Below are 27,853 nucleotides of genomic sequence, written 5' to 3' on the forward strand. Positions count from 1 at the left end.
GCCTTAGGATCTGTCAACCAGAGAAGTTCCAGATCAGGTATTGCCTGCCCCAACCCCTCCCTGACACCTGGCCAGGAGCTGTGTAACCACCTTCACATCTGCACACTGATTAGAAGATCAAGAGGAACGCTTGGGGACCAGAGGTACTTGTTTCAGCAGCAAGCCAGAGACTCCCCAAACCGTAAGGTCCTTCTGGGTCATTTCACAGATAGAATCACTTAGGCCCAGAAGAGAGGGAACAGCTCACCCAGGTCCCACCAGGACTTAGCAGCAGATCTGCCATTCTTATCAGAGGCCACATAGATACATTGCAGCTTGTTTCATGACTATTGCAGAAGTTAGGGGGAAAGACAGGGCTCCGCATAGGATTACTTAAGTGAAGAGTATAGGGTAAGCATAATGTGGATGGAGTCTGGTCCACCAAGGGTGGGCCCAGATTACTGGTAAGCATTAGATTTTTTTGTTCTACCCCATCCAAGTAGCAGAAAGAGAGGTTCATCATTTATCTAAAATTCACTGGGCATCTGTTAGGTCCCAAGCCCTAACCCATACTCTCAAGTACAGAGGAGCTGTAAATATAAGCAAACAAGTGTAAAGCATCCTTGAACATGGGTTGTGGACAGATGCTTTCATGTCAGAGAGCAGTATCTGAGCTGGGATAAAGGGAAAGTGTCACTTAGTTATCTTGACAGACTGTAGCTGGAGTTTTTCTGGTCCTGCCTGGCCCACAGTCAGGACAAATCTCTCTCACTCGCCAGTCCCACAGCCACTCAGACCCAACCAAGTAAACACACAGAGACTTATATTGCTTACAAACTGTATGGCTATGGCAGGCTTCTTGTTACCTACTTCTTCTATCTTTAATTAACCCATTTCTATTAATCTATACTTTGCCACATGGCTTGTGGCTTACCATTACCTTACATCTCTCATAGCAGCGGCAGGCAGTGTCTCTCTGCCTCACCCTTCCACTTCCTAGAATTCTCTTCTCTCCTTGTCCTGCCTGTACTTCCTGCCTGGCTACTGGCCAATCAGAGTTTTATTTATTAACCAATCAGAGCAACACAATTAACATACAGAATATCCCACAGCAATAGACTGTGACCTGCGTATGTATCTACTTCCTCCTTCACACTGCTTCATGTGTAAGATTCCTTCCTGCATGCTTTTCATCTCACTGTTCCCTTAACTAGGGAGAGACATATTAGGATACAATTGGAAGTAATCACCAGAATGGTGGCTTTCTCCTCACCTCCCTGCTCAGAGTCCTAACCACCATTTCACAGGTGGCAAGTCAGAAGGGTGTGATGCCGATGGATCTGAATGACTTAGGTCACCTCAGGGGCATCTCCAGGGCCAGATCATAGAGAGATGGGTACCATGACCTCCTGGACTGTGAAGAATTATAAAGCTAGGACATGAGATGTCAGGTCACGATTTCTAGGTTAATCTCCCTGCAGAACCACCAGGGCAGAACAGGAAGAGCAGTGTTGGAGGAGAAGTGGGGAGAAGTTGAAAGAATAAAGATATTAGCTTAGCAAGAGGAGCTTGCTTGCCTAGGTGTGTAAGTTACCTCTTCAAGAGCTGCAGAAATTCAGCAGGCCAGTGAGATAGCTCAGTGGGTATGGGCAGTAAAGGTGCTATCAGTGCAAGCCTGGAGACCTACGTTCAATTCCCAGAAGCCATGTAAAGGAGCAAGGAGAGAACCAACTCCACAAAATTGTCCTCTACCCCCTGCGTGTGTGCTATGCATCCATGCCCACACACACACACACACACACACACACACACACACACACACACATTCTACATGCACATGTATGCCCACACATACATTGTGCATGCACATAAACATGCATAATAATATATTTTTTAAAGGATTTCAGCTGAGGGAGCTAGATTTGGTGACAGATGTCTTTGCTGGTACTTAGGATACAGAAGCAAGGACAGAGTTCAAAGCTTACCTACAAATAATGTTATGTAGACTGAGCAGGTTATATATTTATGTATTTAGGGGTGTGTGTGTGTGTGTGTGTGTGTGTGTGTGTGTGTGTATTGTAAATAATTAAAGACAAAGAGGCCATGAATTTGAAAGTGCAAGGGGTATATGGACGTGGAGGAAGGAAAAAAATCTGTAATTTTAGAAAATAATTCATGATCATCCTTGCCTACATAGTGAATTTGAGGGAATCCTGGATGGCATGAAACACTGTCAGAAAGAGAGGGAGGAAGGGAGAGTTGAGGAAGGAAGAAAGGTAGGTGGTAGGGCAGCTGAGGAAACTTGACCCTGGTCTGGGAAGCTATAAGAGAGATGGTTTCTGAGATTCAAGCTTAATGATAATCGTGGTTCTGACTCATCCCACAGGAATAGGCAACAAGGTTATTGGGAGATAATTATCTCAGCCCTACATGGCTCAGGGTGGTTATAAAGGGGGTGGCACTTGATGAGGGGGCTTAAGCCTCATGGGAGTCTGTGCTGGTTTCCTATTCCTTTGTCATAGATCACACCAGCTCCTGTCACCTTCTGAGGCATCTGCATCTTTATCACAAATAGACAGGAGAGAGTGGGATGAGGGAGAGAAGGGGGAGGGGAAAACAAAGAGAGAGGGGTGTGGTGAGATGTTGAGAAATAGCAGGGTTATAAGGAGAATGAGTAGCTGCAGGGAGGGAAGTCCATGAACTGGAGGGAGTTTAGGGGAGGGGAGTTTAAATGTAACTTAGAAATACGTCACAGGTACTTGTGAGCCTAGAGGCCAGCATGTGCTTGGTATATGAGTAGGCACCACAGCTAGCCATCTGTCCCTTCTGCCGGTGATAAGGGAAGTGACTCCTGGTATTTGGGAACCGGCTTCACAAGCTCCTGAGGGACGCTGGCTTTTATCTAACCGCCAGAAATCCTCCTACAGTCCAGGCTGAGCCCATTTCTGAATATTTGGGGTATTCTAGATATTGGAATTTGGGGGATTGGAGTCTCCTTTGGACCTTCTCACTGTTTCTCTGAAGAACCCTGCCCCTTTCTACAGTGGCTTTCAATGTCCATTGCCAAATGTGTCTGCTTTCTAGGACCCTAACTGAAGAGGCGTGGCTTCCCTCTTCCTCTTCTCCATCTCTGTCCTCTCCGCACTGCTGAGACTTACAACTTGCCTGGCCTGTTATTTTTCTTTCCAACTACTATTAAAATGGTTTTGGGGCTAAAAAAAAAAAAAATTAAATATACTATAACCTTTAAAAAGGTAGGCATTTTCATCTACTGTATCGGTCACTGCTCTGCTGCTATGATAAAACGCTAGGACCGAAAGCAGTTTATACAAAGGGGAGCTTACATGACTTACTGGTCCAGAGGGATAAGAGAATATCACAGCGAGGGAGCATGGCACCACGCAGGAGGCCTGACACCCAGAGCAGGAAGCCAGGAGCTCATATTCCCAAGCACAGAGGAGAGAGGAAACTAAAAGCAGTGTGAAGCTTCTAACGTCAAAGCCCATTCCCAGTGGCATTCTTCTGTAAATCAAGGCCACATCTCCTAAACCTTCTCAACTGAGCCACCAGCTAGGAACCAAGTGTTCAAATGCCCGAGTCTGTAGAGGACATTTCTCATTCAAACTACCACACTCTGTGGTGGTATTTTGTTCCTCAATATATTGTGCACCCTAGTAAATTTATCTGGGGTCAGAGAACAAACAGCCACTAGATACAGAGCCCAAAAGCAGTGGCTAGAAAATGGGTCAGAGCAAGCCATAGCAGAAGCTAGGCAGTGGTGGTGCACACCTTTAATCCCAGCACTTGGGAAGCAGAGCTAGGCGGATCTCTGTGTGTTCAAGGCCATATTAGAAAGAGCCAGGCATGGTGACACATGCCTTTAATCCCAGAAATCCAGCCTTTAATCCCAGGGAGTGAAGGCAGAAAGCAGAAAGGTATATAAGGTGTGAGGACCAGGAACTAAGTTAGTTCAGCATTTTGGCAGGTTAAGCTTTTAGGCTTTGGAGCAGCACAGTTCAGCTGAGAGCAATTTGGATGAGGACTCAGAAGCTTGCAGTCTGAGGAAACAAGACCAGCTGAGGAACTGGCAAGGTGAGGTAGCTGCGGTTTGTTCTGCTTCTCTGATCTTCCAGCATTCACCCCAATAACTGGCCTCAGATTTCATTTTATTAATAAGAACTTTTAAGATTCCTGCTATAACACTCTACTCCTTGGTCACCATAGGTTGGTGGCCATATCATAATACAAAATGTGTATGATTTAATTTTAAAAGTCCCCAGACTCTTTCACAGTCTCGACACTGTTTGAAGGTCCAAAGTCTCTTCTAAAACTCTGGCAATCTTTTAATTGTAACCTCCTGTCAAATAAAAAAGCAAATTACATACTCCCAACATATAATAGCATGGAATATACATTATCATTCCAATAGGGAAGAATGGGGATGTAGTAAAAAAATACTGGACCAAAGCAAGACAGAGCCCAGTTAGGAAAACATGAAGTCCTGTAGCTTTGTGGCCATCACCAAAGGGCTTAGATGGCTCCATCCTTCCAGCTTTTCTGCCTGCAACATACATCTCTCTCCTGGGCTTGTTCCGCTTCCTGTATGCAGCTCTTACAGACAGATATCCCACGGCTCTGATATCTCCAACATCTTTGATCTCCAGTGCAATCCAGGCTTCACTTTCACAGCTTCATGCAATGGCCTATGAAGACCTCTTCCTCTCTTATGCAGGGACTCCTCTGCTACACACTATCTGGCCTCAGCAGCTCTCTGAGACTACAGAGGACTAATCCACAACCTCTTTACTCCCCCCATCCTCTATGCCCATAAAGCCAGCACCATGTGGACAACACTGCCAAGTCTGGCTCCAGTATGGGATAGACCCTGGTCCCTTGAATCACATCAGCACCAACATTTTTTGTCTAGTTCCTTTCTGGGAAAAGATAACTGCTTGTGTTCCTTCATAAGCTGGAAACTTCGCTAGGTGGGGTCTTTCCCTGAGGGCATCCTTCCCTTGCTCCAGTGCAGAGCAGACCTCTCCTCTACTGTGCTGTTCTCCTTAACACAGCCTCTTCTAGCATACTCCTTGGCTGTGACATTAAACATCCTAGTGCTCTTCTCTCTAAACTGTGCATTTTGTATTTCATTTTGACCCACTTGCTCTTTTTCACTGTAGACTTGCATAAGGGTTATCAATAATTACCATACCACAGATCCAACATAATGTAGTCTTGAAATGTCCTCCACTGATGAAATTGGTCCTTTGCTTTCTAATTAAGCTTCAGGTAAGTTCTCAGGACATGGACAGAAGGCAGCTGGATTCTTTGCCAAAATATCATGAATGGCCTCTAGCCCAATTACTGTTAAAATCTTCACTTTCTTCTGAAACCTCTTGAGCTAAGCCTCTACAGTCCACATTACTCTCACTACTTCTATCTTCAGGACTCCTATTCAAACGGCTAAAGCTCTGCTTACCACATTCAGTGGCTTTTCAAGTCTAAAGTTCCAACGACTTCCACATTCTTCCAAACAACAGTATACCCGGGTTCTTCTCAACAGCAACCCGCTCTCCAGTACCAACTTCTGCATTGGTTATTCTGTATTAGTTACTTCTCTGTGGCTGTGATTAAAAAAAAAAAAAAAAAAAAAAAAAAAAAACCACAACCACCATTACCCAAATCAACTTATAGATGGAAGAGTTTATTTGACCTATCATTCCAGAGGGATAGGAGTCCATCGTGTCAGGGAAGTGTAGCAGCCAGCAGCAGGCATGACAGCCAGAGCAGGAAATTGAGAGCTCACATCTTCAAATACAAGCATGAAACAGAGAGAGTGATCTCAAAATGGATCAAGGCTTTTAACCTCAAAGCCTGTCCCCAATGGCATACTACTCCAGCAAGACTGTACTACCTAACTTTTCCTAAGCAGGGCCACCAACTAGCAACTAAGTGTTTAAATGCCTGAGACTATAGGGGATGCTTCTCACTCAAATCACCACATCTACCTTCTTCAGATCATGACCCTTGCCAAACCACTGTTACAATGTCTATGATACAGGTTCCTCTTGTATTTTAGAGTCTTGAACTTCTGGGTCTGTGATGCTTATGGGATCAAAAGTAAAGGTAGCAGAGTATAGGGGCTCTATGCAAGTACAGACTCAGGTGCCAGAATCCAAGCTCCACTGTTTACAAAGGTCTGTGACTCTTCCTGTTTCCATTTGTAAAGTTGAGACAAACATCCCTCAAATGGTTAATGAAGATTAAAGAAGATAACATTTATAAAATACTTAGGGGGGCTGGAGAGATGGCTCAATGGTTAAGAGCACTGACTGCTCTTCCAGAGGACCCGGGTTCAATTCCCTACACCCACATGGCAGCTCACACCTGTCTGTAACTCCAGTTTCAGGAGACCTAACACCCATAGCAAAGTACCAATGCACATAAAAAATAACTAAAAAAGTATTAAAATAAAGTACTTAGAAAACTACTTGTTTCATAGGAAATCTTACTAAATAAAAGCTGTTCAGTGTCTCTGCCCACAATTAGTGTATGCCTGCTGTACACACCAAACAAAATAGAAGCAGGATCCCAGGTACCATTAGGCAGGAAATCACTCTTTAAATGTATTTGTATCAGTACATTTCTCATTGCTATGACAAAAGGCCTGAGAGTAACTTGACAGAAGAAGGATTAATTTTGAATGGCAGCTTTAGCAGCTTTGGGCCATGGTCCTTTAGACCATGGGCAGAAAATCATGGTGCCTGAGCATGTAGTGGAGGAGCTTTTTACCTCATGAAGACAGGAGACAGTCACAAGAAGGATAAGACTCTCCAAGGACTCACATTCCACCCAGTGAGTGACCTATGTTTTCTACCTAAAACCCACTTAAAGCTTCCAAGACCTTCCAAAAGAGCACCAGTAGCTGGGGACATTTTATATCTAACCCATAACAATATTAGTTCAATTTCACATCATATTGTTACATTTCTTACCTTCTATGTTCTTTGTAAAAACTATGAGTGACACATTTTCTTCAAGAGGTGGAATGTTTCCGCTCCTTAAATCTATGCAGGCCTTTGTAACTGCCATAACTAATGGAATGTGGAGGTGACAGCAGAGTGAGACTTCTTAGGTCACAACACAAAAGGTTTTGCAGCTTTATCCTAGGTCTCTTAGATCACTTGTCTAGAGGCAAACCAAGTGTACCCAGTCATAGGACAGTTAGGCACAAGGAGAGTCCCATGTGGAAAAGAATTAAAGTTCTCAACTCAGATCGACTTCTCAACCATGTGAGTTAAGAGCATTGGAAGTGGGTCCTCTCGCCCCAAACAGGCTTTCAGGCAAGTACAGCCCAGCTGCTGTGTGACTGAGCCCAGGAGGATCTCCAGATGTGCTGTGGCCAGATGAGCGCTGAGCAAGCTCCTGACTCACAGAAAACGACGTGTCTTAATTTGTTCTCTGTTGCTGTGATAAAACATTGACCAAAACCAACTTAAGGAAGAAACGGTTTGTTTCTTCCAGAGCAGGTGCTCAAGGCAGGAACCTGAAGGCAGGAACTGAGGAAGAGATCTCAGGGAAATGCTGCTTACTGACTTGCTTCCCCAGGCTGGCTTAGCTACCTTTCTTATACAGCCCAGACCCACTTGCCTAAAGATGGTACTCCCCATAGTGGGATGTGTAGCTAGAGTTTTCCTGGTCTTGCCTGGGCCATGGTCAGGACAAATCTCTCTCACCCGCCAGTCCTGCAGCTGCTCAAACCCAACCAAGTAAACACACAGAGACTTACATTACTTGTAAACTGTATGGCCGTGGCAGGATTCTTGCTAACTGTTCTTATATCTTAAATCAAGCCATTTCTATTGATCTATAAGTTGCCACATGGCTTGTCTAGTGTCTCTCTCCCTCAGCCGTCCACTTCCTAGAATTCTCTTCTCTGCTTGTCCTACCTATACTTCCTGCCTGGATACTGTCCAATCAGTGTTTTATTTATTAATCAATCAGAGAAACACATTTGACATATAGAACATCCCACAGCAGGGATGGGCCCTGCTATATCAATTAACGATCAAGAAAATGTCCCATAGACCAAGCTGATGAAGGCAATTCTTTGAGGTTCTGTTTCCCCAGATAACTATAGTTTGTGTCAAGCTGACAAAAACCTAACTGGCACCTAGTGTGACATAGCAATTCTGGTTTTCCTCAGCTAAACTCTGAGGTTAGCAAATTGGTTAACAGCAACAGATTACTAATACATCAGCTTTCTTGTCATTAATTTCTTGCAACTAATTTGATATATATTTCTGGCTCCAGTTATGATTTCACAATTATTATATTCCAATTGTACTATAAATGGTAAATAAGAAATCAATTTTAGTTCAACATAGTTAAGTATATGAACGCTTATCACAGCTTTATCAGAATACATGGCATTCTGGTCAGGCAATATATAACGTACCATGCAGACTTACTCCTGTGGGATGTGGTGGAGACCAAGCTCTATTCAAGCAATATCATTAAATATCTGACATGAAGGAGGGAGGGTTTTTTTGGGGTTTTTTTGTTTGTTTGTTTTGTTTTTTTTTTAGTTCATGTTTCAGAAGATTCAGTTGGGCCCTACACATGCCTGAGCTTGGTGACAAGAATGTGTGGCGAGGAGGACTGTTCCCCTTGTGGTGGACAGGAAGCAGAGGGGGGAATACAAAAAGGAATGTAATTGTACAACAGTGCCCATGGATATACAAGTACCACAGCCCATTCCTCGTCTCCCTCTAAGTTTTGGTGGTCTGTTGCTGGTAACAATCTACCCTCACAGCAGCTTTTCCCTAAACGTCAGAAGCACCATAGACTGTTGGGTCCCCAGTACTCAGTACAACATGCAATCCCTAAATGAACAGACCTCAAATAGACAAAGGATGAGGATTCTGGGATCAAGGTCAGATCCATCATTCTTCTCTCCCCAAGAGAGGCCCCATCAATTGAAGACTTAGCCTCAATGCCACCTTTGCAAGGAGATCTTGTTTATCTCTCTTTAGACTCCATTAGTCCCCTCTGTCATTGTCCTTTGAGCTCTTACGTTCCTAAACAGTAATTAGCCAAGTATGGACTCAGCCACTCAGGTGATGCACCTGCTCATTTGGAACATAACAGTGAATATTTATTTCTCATGTTTTGAGTGATCTAAATGACAAGAAGTTGTCCTGAGAACCACTCCAATGGCATCATTATCCACATTCTACTGGGAAGGAAAGTAAGCTATAGATAGTTCAAGGAGAAAGTAGTTCATCCAATAGATGGTCAAGTCAAGCTCTGTAGTTGGTCACTGTAGTTGACTCAGAGGCCCCACCCATGAGCACTGAGCTTTACCATACAATCACTTAAGACAGTACCATTTCTCTCTTGTTCACCAATCTATCTTGGCACCCAGACAACAAGCTGATGGAAAGAATATGCCACCAATCTTCAGCATTGGTCTATTCTGTAGATATGAATTAGCCTACTTGCTGAAATTTATTTTTAACTCTAAAATCAATTCTCTTGGCACTTTCTTACCTATTCACAGACCTCCAGACAATAACAAAAGAAAGTTGAGGTGGTACATCCATGTTCTCGAGTGAATCTGAACAAGAAACTGCATTCTAGTTTCAATTCTCAGATTTTTTTTTTTTTAAGCTGAGGATCAAACCCAGGGTCCTGTGCTTGCTAGGCAAGCACTCTACCACTGAGCTAAATCCCCAACCCCTCAATTCTCAGATTTTTGCATTTTGTTTGTGTGAGGGTTTGTTTGTTTGTTTGTTTGTTTGTTTGTTTTTGCTTATTTTGTTTGGTTGAGGCTTGAGGTTTTTGTTGTTTTGAGACAGGGTCTCACTATGTATCTCTGGCTGGCCTGGAGCTTGCTAGGTAGACCAGGCTGGCTCAAACTCACAGAGATCCACCTACCTCGGCTGGGATTCAAGGCCTAAGACCCTTACAGAATTTAAGTAGTGTTGATGACAAGAACCAATGGCATGTCATAAATAGACTGACCAGCACTGAGAGGGTGAAGCAGATGGAGGACAGTCGGAGACAGATGAAGTCGCCTCAGAAGCTTGACCTCACTTCTCTCCTCTTCCTGCTCAGGGGTCAGAATCACCAAGGTGGACTGGGAGCATTCGGAAAATGGTGCCGCCCACCACACCCAAGATTACCCTTGCCCTGAGCTGGTAGTTCGAAGGGGCCAGTTATTCAATCTCACCCTGGAGATGAGTGGGGACCTGGACAGCGAGGAGGCCCTCATCTTCACTGTGGAGACAGGTAACTGGCCTTGCCAGAACCCTTGGGTGGTCCCCAGACTACTGATTTTATGACCAGTAATTTGAGATTCTTCAGTTAGTAACCCAGGCTTTGGAGAGAAGCAGGTCCCTGGGAAGTGGGCTTCTGATCATTTCCAAGGGAAAGGTGGAGAATTCCACCAGTACACAGCAGCCAGCTTTGTGAGGTAATCTTTCTGGAGCCCTCTGTATGTAAAGGAATCCAAATATGTAAAGGGCTCTTGATGGTCGTGGAAAATACTCACTACTTTGGGAACCTAAATCCTTTCTTTTTTCCCCCGCCAGAGAAGATGCTAACTGTCACTTTCTCCTTTGCCCAAAGGATAGTTGAGAGCCAAGGCTGCTGAGAGGCATCCACTCTCCCCACTGGGCTCCCTGAGCTTGCCCAATCTTTCCCTTTACAGCCTTCCAGCATTTGGAGGATAAACTCTGGGCTTCTAGATCTATAGCATTTCTGCTTCTCTAAAGCAAGATATTTAAGAACAGAGTCTCTTGATCCCTTCTCCTCCCTGCCAGGGCCCCATGCATCTGAGGCTCTTCACACCAAAGCCATATTCCAGACAACAGAGCTAGAAATAGGTGACATCTGGACAGCTGCAAAAGGGGAACAGACAGAGAACACCATCACTGTCAGCCTTGCGAGCCCTTCCAATGCAGTCATTGGCCGATACCTGCTGAGTGCCAGGGCCTCTTCCCGCCGGAAACACAGTGACCGCAGGCTGGGCCACTTTATTCTCCTTTTCAATCCCTGGTGCCCAGGTAGGAGCTTTCATAACTGAGACCAAGGGTTCCCTGGAAGATCTGAATTAGCCTACTTGCTGAAATTTATTTTTAACTCTAAAAATCCATTTTCTTGGCACTTTCTTATTCACAGACCTCCAGACAAAAGAAAGTTGAGGTAGCACACCCATGTCCTCAGAGGCAGGTCTATCTGTGGGGGGCCTAGGGGTGGAGCCTTGGAAGTAAGATAACGGATAGGAAGACAAGAGCCAGGACCAGATACAGGTCCCACAATATCAGACATGACAATAGAACCTGTGTGAGAAGGGCAGGAAGATAGAGGGGCAGGAAGATAGAGGGGCAGGAAGATAGAGGGGCAGGAAGATAGAGGGGCAGGAAGATAGAGGCTTCTGATGAGAAGCCAGAAGATCAAATGGGAGCTAAGAAAAGTTGGAGAAGCTCAAGAGTGGGCAAGAGAACATCCATGCATGTGGGGTGGGTCAGGCTGCTCTAAGACGCAGAGAGCATCCATGCATGAGAGGAGGCAGGTCAGGCTGCTCTAGGATGCAGAGAGCACCCATGCATGTGGGGCAGGTCAGGCTGCTCTAGGATGCAGAGAGCATCCATGCATGTGCGGCAGGTCAGGCTATTCTAAACTGCATCCCAGAATGAGGCCGTTTCCACACCTGTGAGGTGGGAATAATAACAGTGCCTAACTCTTGCAAATGAGGTGGAAATTCATCTGGCTAGTGCAACAACACAGTCCCATGACAAGGCCTTGGCAGGGGGTAGCTAGGATCAGGACCTTATTAATGTTTAGAAAATATAAGGCTGCTGTTGGCATCAAGGTGGGACATGAGATGGATCAGGATTCAAAGGGTTAGGCCTTGCTTGGGGGGGGGGGGGGGGGGAACACCCAGAAAAGATGTCTTAGCAGAGAGGGGGATGGAGCCAGTAAGTTACTTGACCTGTCCTGACCATGTCAGCCCCCAGGCTCTCTCATACGGCTAAGCCCTTCCCAGGCCAGAAGGGACAAAGTCCCAGCCCCCATGGCCTGCTGACTGCTTTTCAGAGGACGATGTGTTTCTGGACTCGGAGGAGGAGAGGCAAGAGTACGTGCTTAACGACAGTGGCATCATCTTCCGAGGCGTGGAGAAGCACATCCGAGCCCAGGGCTGGAACTACGGGCAGGTCTTCAGGGGCACAACCAGAGGGGGTGGAAGGGCTGGGGTGGTAAAGGCAGCCTGGGAGAGTTCTGTCTACCCACCCCTTCCTAGGAGGGGCAAGCTGGGCTGACTTAAGGCAGGCAAATCCATTCATTCATTCATTCATTCATTCATTCATTCATTCAAATACCACCCACCCACCCCTGTGCCAATGTCTATCCTGGACCCTTGGAAAGGGGAAGTTACTTTGGATACAGTTTAGAATTAGAAGTTCTGTTTGGAAAGCCAGGCAGTGGTAGCGCACACCTTTAATCTCAGCACTTGGGAGGCAGAGGCAGGAGGATCTCTGTGAGTTCAAGGCCAGCCTGGGCTACCAAGTGAGTTCCATGAAAGGCGCAAAGCTACACAGAGAAACCCTGTCTTGAAAAACCAAAAAAAAAAAAAGTTCTGTGTGGAAATATAAGTAGCTTCAATCAGTGGGTCTCAAGCAAGAGCATGTATCAGAGTCACAAGGGGTCTCCTAAAATCACAGGTGGCCAGGTTCCTCCCTCAGAGGGTCTGACTTAAGCAGCTGTAGAGCCGGGCCTAGGAATCTGCATTTTAAACATGTTCCCAAATCATGCGGACACTGTTGGTCTGAGACTCTGCTTTGAGAGCCTGTCCATGTCTGAAGAAAACTGATTCCAGTCCCCACTGCAGACCCTAAAGCCCACAGAAGCCCAAGTCCCTTCTCTCAGAGACAGATTTGTGTGGGACCTGGATACCCATGTGTGTTTGGTTTCTCTCTAAGTTGCTCTCTAACGCCAAAACAGTGGAAATACTAAATAGTTACCCTGCATTGTTCAAGGAATGACAAGGGAAAAACCATACATCTATCCAATTCAGACACAAGGATACAGAACCTACACACATAGGGATGACGGAGCTACAAGACCAGTCCCAGGGGGTGAAGAAAATGGGGGTGCTCTATGGAGCAAAAGCAGCTCAGGAGAAGGTGAAAGAAACCACATATGGGACAATAGATAGTAGGTTCGGGTCCTCAGAGTTGGGCAAGACCTAGATGGGCAGGAGGGGGGTGGGCAGCAGGGAGGTGGGCAGGAGGGGGTGGGCAGGAAGGGGGTGGGCAGGAGGGGGAGCAGCCTAAGCAACTGAGACTAGAAATCGAGGGAGCCTAGAGTCTGCTAAAGGACTCTGCTGGTGGAGACTCCAGGTGCCACATGGGACTTGACTGCCCAACTAAGGACAGACTGGAGGTCAAAAGCACTAAGGGCTCAAGCACTGGTCAGAGATAATATGCTGGAAGTTGAGGGTCCATCTAAAGAGTTACCACCCTTAGCAACAACTTCTTCCTACCACGGGAGCCCAGCATTGTTCAACCTTCCAGATTCTCAGAGATAATTTGAATGGAAAATCCTAGTTGTTAAATGTTATCAGCTGGTCCAAATGTCCATGGAACATGTGGGGCAAAGGAGTGTGTCAGTAAAGTAGGTATGTGGCTCAAGGACCATCATGGGGAATCTTGGGAAAGTTGAACTTCTGGTTCCAAGATGACCCTTTGAAGAAGGATTTTTAATGTCCCCAGGGGGAGTCGGTGCAAACTGATACAAACACGAGCCACAGATCAGGTGGGGCAGCGGGAGGGCCTAGACTATGGATAAGACCCTGGCCTCTGAGTACAGCTTTTCTGGGAGCAGTTTGAAGAGGACATCCTGAACATCTGCCTCTCCATCCTGGACCGAAGTCCTAGTCACCAGGATGACCCAGCCACGGATGTGTCCCACCGCCATGACCCAGTCTATGTTACCAGAATCATCAGTGCTATGGTAAGGAGGCCACTACCAGCCTTCCTTCAAGGATACCCCAAACTAGTCCCAGCACCGAACCCTAAGAATCTCACCAAGTCACCTCTTGCTTTCTGTACTGCTGCATAACCAACCACACCCAAAGACTATGCTAGCAAAACCTGTGTGACAGTCAATTCTGTAGGTCAAGAATTTGGCAGGACACCATGGGACTGGCTTACCCCAGCTCCTGGATGCTTCTGCTGGGGGTTCCTGGATGGTTGTGGCTCCATCCCCAAGGTGGTTGGCTAGAGTCATCTGTCTCAAGCCTTTAGCTCTGGTAGTTGGGGGCTCCTTGTTTTCTGTCCACGCCATGCCTGCTGGACTTCCCAACCCTCACTCAGGCCTCCAGGCTGGTGGGGACTGGAAACCGGGAGACTGGCCAGTGATCTCACTTCTGTGGTCAAAGCAGTCCCAGGACGTTTCAGGCAAAGGTGTATGGGCCCAGGTCCCACTTCTCCAGGGAAGGAGTATTTGCTTTAACTGATCATAAGCTGGAAGCCACATGCCACAAAAGGCTAGAAGAGAGCCTACTATTTTTTTTTATTATTTTTATTTATTTAATTAAAATACAATTACATCATTATACCCCTTCACTTTCTGCCCTCCAGTCCCTCCATGTACCACTCCCCCTGCTCCTTCTCAAAAGCATGGTCTCCTTTTCTTCCATTGTTATTGGGGTGTGTATGTGTGTGTGGATGCTAAAATATATACTATTTAAATATATCAATACAATCTGCTTAGTCTGTTTAGAGTTACTTGTGTATATATGATTTGGGGATTGAGCACTTGGTACTGTGTAACAAATTAGGGAGCTCACCCCTGGGGAAGACCGTTTTTCCCGGTCTCATCATCTCCCCCCTCTGAGGTGGCATGTCCATGGGTGTTGTAGTTCAGGTCCTGTTTAGGCAGCCATACTACTGAGGTCTCATGGGTGTGGCTTCCCAGTCATTTCTAGCAGACACGATCTCACAGCAGCTTTCCTGGTCCTCTGGGAGGGTCTATCAGTAACTGCAGCCTCAACCCCATGTGGGTGTCAAGGTCATGGGGTTCTAAAAGCAAAGCTGTGTTTCTCAGATGCCCTTGGTCCCCACAAGACCTCAGAGTGACGGTGGGGGTCAGAGTCAACACCAGTGAAGCATCCCAGGCTGCAAGTCCCAGCAAGTCCTGAACTAAGGGATCACCCCTTGGCTAATCCAGTTAGGCAGGTCCCCTAATCCCTTGGAATTTCACTTTTCTCCTCTGGGGAAAAGGGACACAGCAGATACAGGAAGATAAAAGACCTTACACTGGACTTAAAACAAGTTAACTCTCCTGATGTAAAATCCTTAGGACCGTGCTTGGCACAGATTAGCTAGCGTTCAACAGGTACCAGACTGCCGCTATGATTACAGTACCATTGACAGTCCCAAATTTAACTAACATACAGATGTTTAGAGCAGGAAATGCTCCCAAATCATAGATGACTTTTGACAACAGACTATCCAAATTGAAGATAATTGAAATTTTTAAGTAGTGTAAAAAATGGGCTGTATTTAGTTTTGTGTTCGGGGAGGTGTTTGAGATCAAATCCCAGGCCTCTTGCATGCTAATCATGTGCTGTACATTCTAGACACACACACACACACACACACACACACACACACACACACACACACACACACCAGAGTGCCCTAACTTTCAGGCAACTTAAACTTGTTGGTGACCCCACTGACTTGGGATTCCAACTGGAGATGATTGGACAATGAAGGTAGGGATGGCTGCCCAGGACTGACTCACACTTTCTCTGCTCAGGTGAACAGCAACAATGACCGGGGCGTGGTTCAAGGCCAGTGGCAGGGCAAATATGGCGGTGGCACCAGCCCACTGAACTGGCGTGGCAGTGTGGCCATCCTGCAGAAGTGGTTCAAGGGCAGATACAAACCAGTCAAGTATGGCCAGTGCTGGGTCTTTGCTGGAGTCATGTGCACAGGTAGGGAAAGAAAAGCCTCTCAGCAGCACATACAACCCTTGGCTTGCATGTGTTTGCATAGATTTGCATATGCCTCAATCAGTTTTCGTTAATGAAGAGGAAAGAGAAATCAGGTTAAAGAACAGAGAAAAAAAACCAGTTCGTTTCTTTGGCATTTGGTGTTTTATTTGGCATAAATCCTCCCTCTGCCTCCATCTCATTGGTTGTCATGGGTCAGCCCTGTGGTCCTCGGATCCCCTCAGAAAGGGACATGGCATTGCTGTGTGGATCCAGAACCTGCCTACCCAGACAAGGGTGACAGTAGCATCTCCAGCAAAGCCCTCTGAGAGACTCCAGAGGACTTGGTGGTTCTGAAACAGGAGAGCCACTGTGGAGAGACAGGGACTGAGGCAAGAGAGGCGGAGCAGGGTGCATCCAGCTGGGCACCTCCCTCTGACCCGCTACTCCACAGTCCTCAGGTGCCTGGGGATTGCAACCAGGGTGGTTTCCAACTTCAACTCAGCCCATGACACCGATGGTAACCTGAGTGTGGACAAATACGTGGACTCTTTTGGACGGACCCTGGAGGACCTGACAGAAGACAGCATGTGGTAGGTCCTGGGCCATTGAGCATCGGGGTCAGGGGCTGCCCAGTCCAGTCCTAAGTACTGGATCCTTCTCTCTTCTCCTTATACAAACCTCTCTTCCTGATGTTGTCACCTCCATCTGGCCCCCAGATGTTTACCAATGTATTTTGCAGTGAGAGCGGCCTCCCCAGAGGATTTCACTGCCACCTTAACACCAGCTCAGTAAAGCAGGATCTGGTCTCCCTCTACTGTGTAGCCTTGTACAAGTAACACCACTGTTCCTAATCACATATTCTCACTGTGAGCACAGGAAGCTGAAAATGGTCAAGACCTCCTCACCAGGGCCTACACAATGTCTGCACAGCCTACACCCTACCTACCCTCCTGTTTATTACTCCCAAGATACTTACACATCTCCTAGTTCTTGAGCACAATTTCCTGTCTCCTGACCTTGTATACACTACTCCTCCTACCCAGAATACTGTTCCCTTCAGCCTTTCTCTGGCTGATCCTTGAATATAGGCCTCATCGGAGAAGTCCTTTACCTACAGTAGGTTTCCAGCAGCCGTTCTCTGGGACAGGTCCCTCATTTTCTGCACAGTTTTTGTTACAGTGTTTGAGGGTCCCTGTCTTCCTGTAATCTTCATTAAAACAAAAACACACACGTGTGTACGCAAGGATATACACATATGCACATACTTACACACACTGCACACACAGAGAGACACACACATAAATACAGACAGACAGACATATACATACATACATACATACATACATATATACACGTAAGCACTTGGAAACAAAACATACACCAACATACAAGTAGGAAGATGTATAAACACATGAAAAAACCAAAAGCATGCAAACACACAAATATACATGACAAATATACATGAACATACAAGCACTCATACACACAAGGTCACAAATACCCACAAACTTGCAAGCATGCAGGTGCAGGAACATACAAGCACACACAAAAATAAAAGTCCTCATGCACACAAGGGCATGAACACACACAGATATGCAAGCATGCAGACACACAAGCATAGAAGCACACACACGTACAAACGTGCGAGACTCACACATATAAACACACACGCATGCCTACATGCACACACACATATACTTACATTAACCAGGCAGCATGAGCAGCGTGGGGGCAAGATCTTTGGTCTTACCTACAGTTGTATTTCTGGTATCTTGAAAGCAGGTTGTTGGTCTGTGTACACACAATCATGCACACACAAATGTGAATGAGTGGGTCATGGGGTGCAGCCCCAGCACTGGCTGGTCTTCAGTAGGGACTTGCCTTCTCTGGGCCTTTGTATGCACACAGCTGCCTTGCCCGTGTGTCTCTGGCAGGAATTTCCATGTCTGGAATGAAAGCTGGTTTGCACGACAGGACCTGGGCCCCTCATATGATGGCTGGCAGGTTTTGGACGCCACGCCCCAAGAAGAGAGTGAAGGTAGGGATCGTTGGGTGGGCCCAGAGCCCCTTGGCAGCACACTGCTCATCTCTACTCCTCCTTCTGCCCAGGCATGTTCCAGTGCGGCCCTGCCTCAGTCACCGCCATCCGTGAGGGCGATGTGCACCTAGCCCACGATGGCCCCTTCGTCTTTGCCGAGGTCAATGCAGACTACATCACCTGGCTGTGGCACGAGGACAAGAGGCGGGAGCGTGTGTACTCAGACACGAAGAAGATCGGCAGGTGCATCAGTACCAAGGCGGTGGGCAGTGACTCTCGTGTGGACATCACAGGCCTCTACAAGTATCCAGAAGGTGAGGGCCGTGGAGCAGACTTTATCAGCCTCCCCATGATGGTCTGTGGGCTTCAGAAGGCCCACGGAAAATCTGGAGCCGGATCCCCTCCAAATGTGAGGATGGCCACAGTAGCTGCAGTTCGGCGCTGTCTGTGCTGCCGGCACCTGCTTTCTCTGCTTGCTGCACGCCTCTTCTGGGCTAGCTTTCCCATATACAGCGATAATAGTGTTGTTTCCTCCAACGTTTGCCATATGCCAAGGATTGCACAGGCATGCACATGGGTTAACAGTTGTACCAAGTGATCATGGAGACAGGAGCAGGTGGTAGCAATGGCACAGGTCGGACTCAGGTCCCTGAGTTACGGAAGAACTTGCATTTGTTGGGGTACAAAAACAAGATGGATGTTTTTCTCATTGTCACTTCCAACACTGTACTCTGACGATCTCCTTTTCCCATAGGGAAGCAGGTCCCTGCATGGGGTGGTAATCTGACCCATACAGCCAGTCACTTATGTTTGTCAAGACATGCTACCAAGTGATTAAGATGTGGTTCAAACTGGAATCAGAGTTTGCCCCTGCTGCTCTCTGAGCACAACCAGAGCAGGGATGCTAGCAGTTGTGGGGAGGAGGGTGAGTCTGTTCTGAATGTCTCTGCCAGGGCTGTTGTGTCCACTACAGCATGCCCTTCAGGCATTGCCCAGACCATCTGAGGCGCCCTAACACTGATGAGACTGCCATGGAGCCATCTCCCATTTGTGGTGGGGTACTCCACGTTTACACTCCAAACCTCGCCTCGGCTCTCTCAAGCATCCATACCTCACGGCACCAGCACTGCCTTAGTTCCCATCTCTGCTAGAAATCTCCACCCTTCTGTTCTCTTCCTGTTGCTTCGGAGTAGGCTGGGGGACGGGGGTGGGGGAGCTGATCTGCCATCTGCAGAGACTTTCTGGAATTGCGAACATGGAGTCTTGGGATGGTTTTTGGCCTAAGAAGAAATTAGCATCCCATTACATGATGGCAATAATGAGCTTCTTTTCACCCTGTTAAAAACCTGCATATTTACATGAAATTTTCCTGACCTGATGTGTTAGCAACTGTTGTAAAGTATATTTAAACAGAGAGGCAAACATGGGCATTTGGCAAAGGGCTCCCTATGATTCTTGGGCTTCCAGTTTGAGTTCCCAAGAATCATGAGAATATAAAATGGCGACAAGTGGTGTGTTTGCCCAGAGCAACAGAGTGTGGACCTGGGTTGAGGGAGAGTGTGCTGCCTGTGTCTGATGCAAGGATACCCTGCAGGGTCCCGGAAGGAGAGGCAGGTGTATAGCAAAGCTGTGAAGAAACTGCTCAGCATTGAAGCCTGGGGTAGGAGGAGGCGGATCCGAAGGGCCGGTATGCGTGGTGTCTGGCGAGATGACCTCCTGGAACCAGCCACCAAACCCAGCATCACTGGCAAGTTCAAAGTGTTGGAGCCACCGGTGCTGGGCCAGGACCTGAGGCTAGCTCTGTGCTTGACCAGCCTCACCTCCAGGGTCCAGCGGGTCCGAGTCAATCTAAGTGGTGCTACCATCCTCTACACCCGCAAGCCAGTGGCAGAGATCCTGCGTGAATCCCACACAGTGAAGCTGGGGCCACAAGAAGGTAAGATCAGGGTGGCCCAGTGGGCTCTGGCCAATACACCTCCTTTTCCAAGTTGACTGGGGGATGAGCAGCAGTGAGGGAGATTCCCAGATTCATCTCCAGGAAGGATGGCCCTAAGCTTTGATATCAGTGCCTGTCTCTTGCCCCCACTTTACAGACAAGAAAATTGAAGGTCAGAGGAGGAAATCATGACCATGTGGTTCACTTTACTATAATGGCAAATCAAGCCCACAGTTATCTGGTGGCAAACTGGCCTTAGGGGTGAGGTGACCTGTCACCTAGTCATCACAATCAATGTGATTATTTACAGACCAAATAAGCACATGCTGGGAGCATGTCACAGTATACAGGACATACTCTGTGTCACTCTTCTAAATTCCACACACATCCTAGGTGCCAGCAATGACTCCATCCTTCAGAGAAGTAGACCCACACCCAGAGTTCAAATTCACACCTGGTACCTGTGGTGGCAGGACCCGAACCCAGACAGCCAGGCTTGGAGGAACTCCTGGACCAGGGTAGAGAGGGGGTAGGGTTCCACACCCGGAACACTCCCAGTGCCAGCAACTCAGCACTCAGCCTTTGGTCTCCAGGCTGCATACGAGCTGGCTCATGCCATGCCAGGGATGCTCACTTGGTGGGGCCTAAAAGCCTAAAAGCCACACTTGGCATTTCACTGTGAAATGGCATGGCCCTAGGCCTTTAGAAAAGGTCTGAGTGATTTTTAACTGGCCTGTTGCTTTTCTTTCAGTCAGTCAGGGATGTTTCTCATGAGCCTTGAACACATCACGCGTTATGTGTGATTTTCCAGATGGACCCCGCTTGTTTGCTCCTCCTTCCTTTCCTACTTCATCTCTCTCCGTGTTCTGTCTCTCCCTCACTCTTCACACATACCATCCCTCTTTCTGTCTCCCATTTCTGTCTCTGTCTGTCCTAATTCTCTAAACACACATGTGCATTGTGGACGTCTGTGCATAGCCTCTGTGTGCCTCACTTCTCACACCACTGTCTGGATTCTAAGGATACAGCTGAACAGGGTTTGGTTGCTGTCCCCCCCACCCCCAGCCACCAGCTCCTTGCAAACACACCTCGTGGGCTTAGACAGGCTGAAAACACACGAAGGAGGCACAACGCTCTCCTTAGCTCTTTATGTCATTTCTTGTCACAAAATCCAAATCACAAAACAACACTTTATAATGGGATAAAATAACATCTCCTGGCTTTTAGCATTTTTTTCATGTTCAAAATAATACATATTCATTAAAGAACTCAAAAGCAAAAGAGAAAAATCGCCTCTTATCTCACCACCTACCTACAAACTGTTGACAGGTTTCCCTTCTAAACGCCCCCTGCCTGTTTGCCTTGTGAAAAGCCCAGTTAGTTCTAATTAAATATCGCCACGCTGTGCACTCTTCCTAGTATATTATAGCTCACTTTATAAGCTCTTCATAGATATCCTTTTACTGAACTTAATTTTTTTAACAAAATCAAGGTATTTGTTTTTCAAAGTCCAGCTTCAGGTTTCGTTGATTTTCAATGCTGATTTTTTCGTTTGTTTGTTTTAACTTTCATTGATTTCCACTCCAGTTAATGTCATTCCCTTCCTCTTTCTTTCGGGTTGTGCTACTTCTGTAGGATGCCTGTCTTCCTTTCTTTGTCTGCTTGGTCGGTTGCTGTTCTCCTGCAGATTGAGTGTGGAGCTTTATGCTTTGAAGGCTCTTCACCCTGAGTAACACCCCTGCCCCCTCCACGTTTTCATTTTATTTTGAGACAGGGTCTCACCAGTTTGCCCAGGCTAGCCTTGACTCACCCTGTCTGCTCAGCAGGCTTTGAATTGGGGTCCTCCTACTTCCGCCTCCCAAGCAGCGCTGATGTAGACCCGTGCCGCCAGGCCCAGCTCTTACATTCCCCTTCTTCTGTATAAGCTGGCTTTAAGTTTTCCATTTTCCTGTGGACACCTAGACTAATCATTTTCAATCTGCCATATATATGCATATACATACATATATATATATATATATATAATAAAAATTGCCTTCTAAGCACCACTTTTGACATTCCTCACAAAGTATTTTTATTTTCATTTTGTTTAAAATATTTAAAATTTTATCTTGTCATTTCTTCTTCGGCTCATATTCTTTTAGAATTTGAACTAGGCACAGTGGAACAAATATCTAATCTAGTGATCAGGAGGCTTAGGCAGGTAGAGCATGAGTTCAAGGCCAGCCTGAGTTAAGTAGCAAAGCTCATCTTTTTTATTTAAAGTAGCATATCCCTTAACCTCCAGCATTGTGAATTTTCCAGTTCTCTTTGTTATTGTTTTCTATTAGATTCCCCTGGTATGAGGGCACACACTGCATTATTTCTATTTTTGCAGTTATTAGTATGTTATTTATGGCACAGAATATGATCTGTCTTGGTGAATGTTCCATGTGAGCTTGAGAAGAAAGGGTATCTGCTGTGCTGGATGGATATTCAGATGCTGTTTATTACTTCCGGCTGGCTGAGGTGCTGTGGAGAATCACTGCTTGAGGGGAAGAGACTCAGCATTTCTTAACTGAGAATGGAGTTCATGACTGGGGATCTGCACTTCATGAGGGGCCAGCTTTCTCAGGGTCTTAACTGGGACCAACACTCTGCCCAAGTGCATCACTGGCAGCATATGTTGGTTCTCCAAGATGGAACTTTGCATTCCAATGAGTTTCCAGTTGATTCTGATGATGCTGGTCCCAGGACCACTCTTGAAGAATCATGGTCTATGACCATGAAAGAAGTAAATGATAAATATAAAGTACTTGGCATAATGTCTATTATCTAATGAACATATATTATCTACTTCTTCATTTATTTTTTATATTACTGCAAGTTGGGGAAAAATAGTTACAATATCTATGCATGGACTATAAGGATTTTATTAGTTCATCCATGAAAGTGCCTCCAGGTTCCCAGTACACCCTAGTCGTTTAATAAAAGTTTATTTCCAAAATTATTGTTATTGTAGCAAGGATTCTTCTAGTAATAACCCACAGAAGAAAGGAAGGGAGCCCAGCAAACAGGGGAGAATCTGTTTTGTGTGGTTCAGGGAATGATCTACTGTAACATATTTTCTGGGTTTTCTTGTTTGTTTGTTTTTTGGTTTTGGTTTTGTTTTTTGTTTTTTGTTTGTTTGTTTGTTTGTTTTTTGTTTGTTTTTGAGACAGGGTTTCTCTGTGTAGCTTTGGAGCCTTTCCTGGAACTCACTCTGTAGACCAGGCTGGCCTCGAACTCACAGAGATCCACCTGTCTCTGCCTCCACCTGTTTTAATGAGTGAATTTACTAAGTAATCAAGAGAGGGAAAGAAGGAGAGAGAGAGAGAAACTCAAATTGAGCACTCAAAAAATCCCAGCAAAGGGGCTAGAGAGATGCTCAGCAGGTAAGAGCATTGGCTGCTCTTCCAGAGGACCCAGGTTTAATTTCCAGTGACCACCTGGTGGCTCATAATGATCTCCAGTCCCAGGGGATCTGATGCCATCTGTCCTCCACCAGCACCAAGCATGCAAGTGGTGCAGGCCAAACATCCACACACATTAAATGAAACTTTAAAATAAAATAAGTTTGAAACACTCACCAGAAATCAACTGGGAAAGCCCTTTAAGGCAGCCAGCTGGAATTCCCAATCAAGAGAGTCAGGACAGAGTAGTGTCCCCTTTGGTGGGGTGGGGTGTCCAAGTAAAAGAACAAAGCTACAGCTGAAGAGACCGAGTCTGGTGCTCACAACATCCAACAGAAACTAACCAGGGAGGCTGATTGAGCCTGACAACTGAGTTCCCAACTGAGCTTTCTCTCCATGACTAAACTTAGTCCCCTGGCTAAACTCGTGGGGTCTCTTTCCCACTTCAGGCTCCTTCAGATTGTGTGATAAACAGTGGTAATGTCTGTTGGAAATGGCTTGCCTTCCAGCTCTTCTCAAGGACACAGTGTTTCACTCTTGGGATATTTGCTGTTCCCTCCCCCTCCCTGTCACAGACTGAAGTGAAGCAGCCCATCCCCAGACCCTGGAAGACACTTGAGACAAACATGTTTGTGTGAGGATTGGGGGAGGGGACAACCACACTTCTGGAGCCAGCTTCTCAGTGGCTCTAAACAACACGCAACAGTTTACCAATATAATGTGCCTTATAGCATCTTAACACAGAGATCAACTGCTTGGCATATAGGAGCAGCATGCTGTATGCAAAACTCTGAGCTAATGAGGACATTAAAGCATCTTCCCTAAGTAAAAACTCAAATGCTTTTGGGGTCAGAAATAAAGGGAAAATAAAGTGGCAGAAGAATAGATTGTTGCAGAGCCCTGGGCAAAGAAAGAGGACTCATTGCATCTGTGCACATGCACACACACATGAGATAAATAGAGGTCAAAAAATCCAAATAGAGCCAAGAGCTAGCTATGGCTTGTAGTGAGCTCCACAAGAAGAGAATGCCTAGGCACTGAGTGTGTGGCTGGGGAGAGAGAGAGACAGAAGATCTGGACCATGGGAATTCAAGCATGAGTACTGACAGAGAATATGAGTGAAGCCTGCCCACAGCTGACTAAAGCCAACCCTTCATGGCCAAGCAATGCTTGGAGACATCACAAGGAAGTTGCCTCCATGAGCTTGGAAGTTGAGAGCCATTGTTTGATCTCTCTTCTCTGGACCTGTTATATAAAAAGCACCCAATAAACAGTAAATAAATTTCAGGTGGGACGGACAGATGGTGTATCAAAGATTTCCATCTTGAATAATTATGAAGAGCTCATGCAGCTGTCTGGGCACTCTTGGAGGACAGCCTGGTATCCTGATACTCCCTAGCCTAGATTTGAACCCAGTTGTATGTGGATTCTTGCTGTGGGACTTTGGGTAAGAAAACACCCTCTCTGAGCCTTGGGTTCAGTCTCCTGTATGCTCTACCTTTCAGAGAAGAAGATCCCAGTCACAATATCTTACTCTCAATACAAAGAAGACCTGACAGAGGACAAGAAGATCCTGTTGGCTGCCATGTGCCTTGTCAGTAAAGGAGAGAAGCTCCTGGTGGAGAAGGACATTACTCTGGAGGACTTCATCACCATCAAGGTGACTCCTGACCACATGTCACACTGTGTCTGACAGGGCTGGTGGAGGGTTTCCAACACTGGGGTCTGAGCCTTGAGCATCAGCCTCACCTCTCAAGGGTGGAGAAGACTGTGGCATTCTAGTAGGGTGTGTGGACGCAGAGGTGGCTACGAGTAATGCCACATTCTCTGGCCCAGCCTGAACCATGTGCTTCAGGGAAGTGGGGATGCAGAGGATGCTGGGTGACTCACAGATGCTGCCTCTCCAGGTGCTGGGCCCAGCGGTGGTAGGAGCAGCAGTTGCTGTGGAAGTGTTGGTGGTCAACCCCCTCTCAGAGAGCGTGAAGGACTGTAAGCTGATGGTAGAAGGCAGTGGCCTCCTCCAAGGACAGCTCAGTATTGAGTAAGTGATGGACTGTCGATGGACAAGGACAGGACCGGGCCAAGAACAGGCACTGAGGAGGTAGCAGGAGATACGCTGGGCTTCAGGGACACACCTACTGCCCACAACACCAGCCCTTATCCATTTAACCATTACTTCACTTGCCTAGCAGATTCACACACGTTACTCATTTTCATTCATTTACCCACTTGCTTAACGTTCACTTGCTGTCTTCAAGTTTTTTTATTTATATGTGATTGTTGTGCTACATGCATGCCTGTGTACTGTGCATGTCTGATCCCCACTGAGTCCAAAAGAAGGCATTGGGATCCCATGGATCTGGAGTTACATTTGGTTATGAGCCACCATGTGGGTGCTGGGAATCAAACCCAGGTCCTCTAGAAAGCAGCCAGTGGTCTCGGCCTCTGAGCCAACTCTCCAGCCCCATTTGCTGCCTTTCATTCATTCATTATCCACTCTTTTATTCATCTTTTCGCTCATCAGTTATTCATTCACTCAGCACAGTTTTGATTGGTTCATTCATTAGCCACCCACTGTTTAATTTGCTCTCTTGTTTACCCACTCTTTCACTTATTCATTCATTTACTCTCTAGTCAATACACAGTCCTTGGTCATACTAATCTGTGCTCTGAGCCACATGGATGTTATCAGGGACACTAAGATGGCTGTTGCCATGAGAAGAGTATGAGGGATGAATCTCCACATTCTAGGGCACCAGAGACAGCCCTTGAGAGAAGGTGGGGTGGGATTAAGGAGAAGTGTTGGGGCTACTGGCGTTTAGAATGGTCCCTAAATGATAATGATAACATGAGGCATTTTTCTGGCATAGAGAAGGAAGACGGGGTTCCCAGGCATAGGTCTCTGATGCAAAGGGAAGGTCTCTTTAAGGGGAGACTGGTTCTGGGCTCCTGGTGTGTTAGGAAAGGAAAGGGCAGCAAGGGAGAAGGGATGCTAGAGCTAAAGCCAAGGAGAGAAGTGCAAGGCTTGCTCAGGGCCAGCACCGTGAGAGAAGAACATGGCCGAAGGCGAGAAATGTGAGCAATAGACGGGGTAATGCTCTTGATCCCTAGGATCTGGGGTAAAGCCAGGCAGACTAGACTCAAGGAGAGAGGACTGACTGTCTGCCTCTTCCCCTGCTCTTGCCTCCAGGGTGCCCACCTTGCAGCCTCAGGAGAGGGCCTTGATCCAATTCAACATTACCCCCTCCAAGAGTGGCCCAAGGCAGCTGCAGGTGGACCTCGTCAGCTCACAGTTCCCCGACATCAAGGGTTTTGTGATCATCCACGTGGCCACAGCCAAGTGAGGGGCCGCGAGTGACTTGGGGAGGACTCTGTCCATCTGCTTGTTTCTCCCACATAAGAGCCAGGAGTCCGGGTTAGCCCTGCTTCCTGTCTTTGCCCCCTTCGTGAGTTTAGGCAAGGTCCTTCCCAGAGCACTGATGCGCTGCACTCAGTAATCCTTCCCTTCAGGACAAAGGGTGATGTCAGACCTGAGGGAGCCTCCAACTGTCGTCATCTTTCTGCTGGAAGGATGGCGTGGTCCAGCCTCCCGAGAGCCCCAGCCTAGTTAGATCTGCCAGCTCAGCCCCGGCAGCTCACCGCTCCTTGCTTTTCTCTCGATTCTTCAAATGTCCTGGCCACACTTGGGCCCAAGAATTCTACAGGCCAAAACACTACCATTACAGAAGAGCCTTCCTGAAGCCATAACGCAAAGCAGAAGCAGGATTGAGAGCCACGCTGGTCCCCCAACTGTTACCCCAAACTCGTGTTCTTAAAAAAGCATCGGATTTTAAGCAACAGGTTTGCTGTTCAGTGGAGACACTGATTCTGAATTTGAGGGGCTAAAGCTGCCTGCAGGCAGCTGAAGAAGACAAAAGAGTCCTCCCCTAAACTCGTCAGCATGGATATGCTCCGGCTCTGGCCATCCTGGAGTCCACAGAACCACCCTGGGTCAGTCAGTCACTCTTTGTTGGAACCAGGCTGGCTGGCACTGTGCAGATCCTACACTTGAGTCAAAGCAGGACACTGATGCCTGGGACAAGGACCAGAGTAGCCACCACTGGGCCATGAAGAATGTGACACAGGATATGGAATTTAGCACTGAAATTTATGGACAGCCCAGGAAATTAAAACTAAGCTACAGTTTAAGAACTTTGAACAACGCAACAGGCACATTTGCAATGTGTTACATCTTGGATACAAATGAGGATGAGGGAGCTGGAGACATGGCTCAGCAGTTAGGAGCACTTTCTGCTCTTCTAGAGGGCCTGAGTTTGGTTCCCAGCCCCATGGCAGAAAGCTCACAATCTTCTGTAACTCCAACTCCAGGGATCCAACGCTTCGGGCCTCTGTGGGCACCTGTACTTAGGCACACACACACCCTCCTCCCAAACACATGCAATTGAAATAAATCTTTTTTTTAA

At 46.8% G+C, this 27,853-nt stretch overlaps 1 protein-coding gene across 2 annotated transcripts; it reads left to right on the top strand.

Annotated features, from left to right (window-relative positions):
- Positions 1-27,853, top strand: Tgm6 (transglutaminase 6). Of its 2 annotated transcripts, XM_036186022.1 has the most exons (13): positions 1-143; positions 10,096-10,269; positions 10,803-11,045; positions 12,079-12,197; positions 13,867-13,995; positions 15,808-15,985; positions 16,437-16,575; positions 17,920-18,023; positions 18,095-18,337; positions 19,618-19,959; positions 24,896-25,050; positions 25,298-25,431; positions 26,581-27,853. In XM_036186022.1, exons 2-13 carry the CDS (start codon positions 10,218-10,220, stop codon positions 26,732-26,734), a joined length of 1,992 nt encoding a protein of 663 aa, XP_036041915.1. In that variant the 5' UTR covers positions 1-143; positions 10,096-10,217; the 3' UTR covers positions 26,735-27,853. The 2 variants fall into 2 exon arrangements, with proteins under 2 accessions (XP_036041915.1, XP_036041916.1); XM_036186023.1 differs by lacking the exons at positions 1-143; positions 10,803-11,045; positions 12,079-12,197.

The sequence above is a fragment of the Onychomys torridus genome, chromosome 4 (genome assembly GCF_903995425.1).
Source record: "Onychomys torridus chromosome 4, mOncTor1.1, whole genome shotgun sequence".
Taxonomy (NCBI): Eukaryota; Metazoa; Chordata; class Mammalia; order Rodentia; family Cricetidae; genus Onychomys; species Onychomys torridus.

Bases quoted from the DNA above. Each gene is read 5' to 3' on its own strand.
- Tgm6 (XM_036186022.1), top strand. From the start codon at position 10,218: ATGAGTGGGGACCTGGACAGCGAGGAGGCCCTCATCTTCACTGTGGAG. The intron at 10,270-10,802 runs GTAACTGGCCTT...CCTCCCTGCCAG, and splicing joins CATCTTCACTGTGGAGACAG to GGCCCCATGCATCTGAGGCT. The intron at 18,024-18,094 runs GTAGGGATCGTT...CCTTCTGCCCAG, and splicing joins GCCCCAAGAAGAGAGTGAAG to GCATGTTCCAGTGCGGCCCT.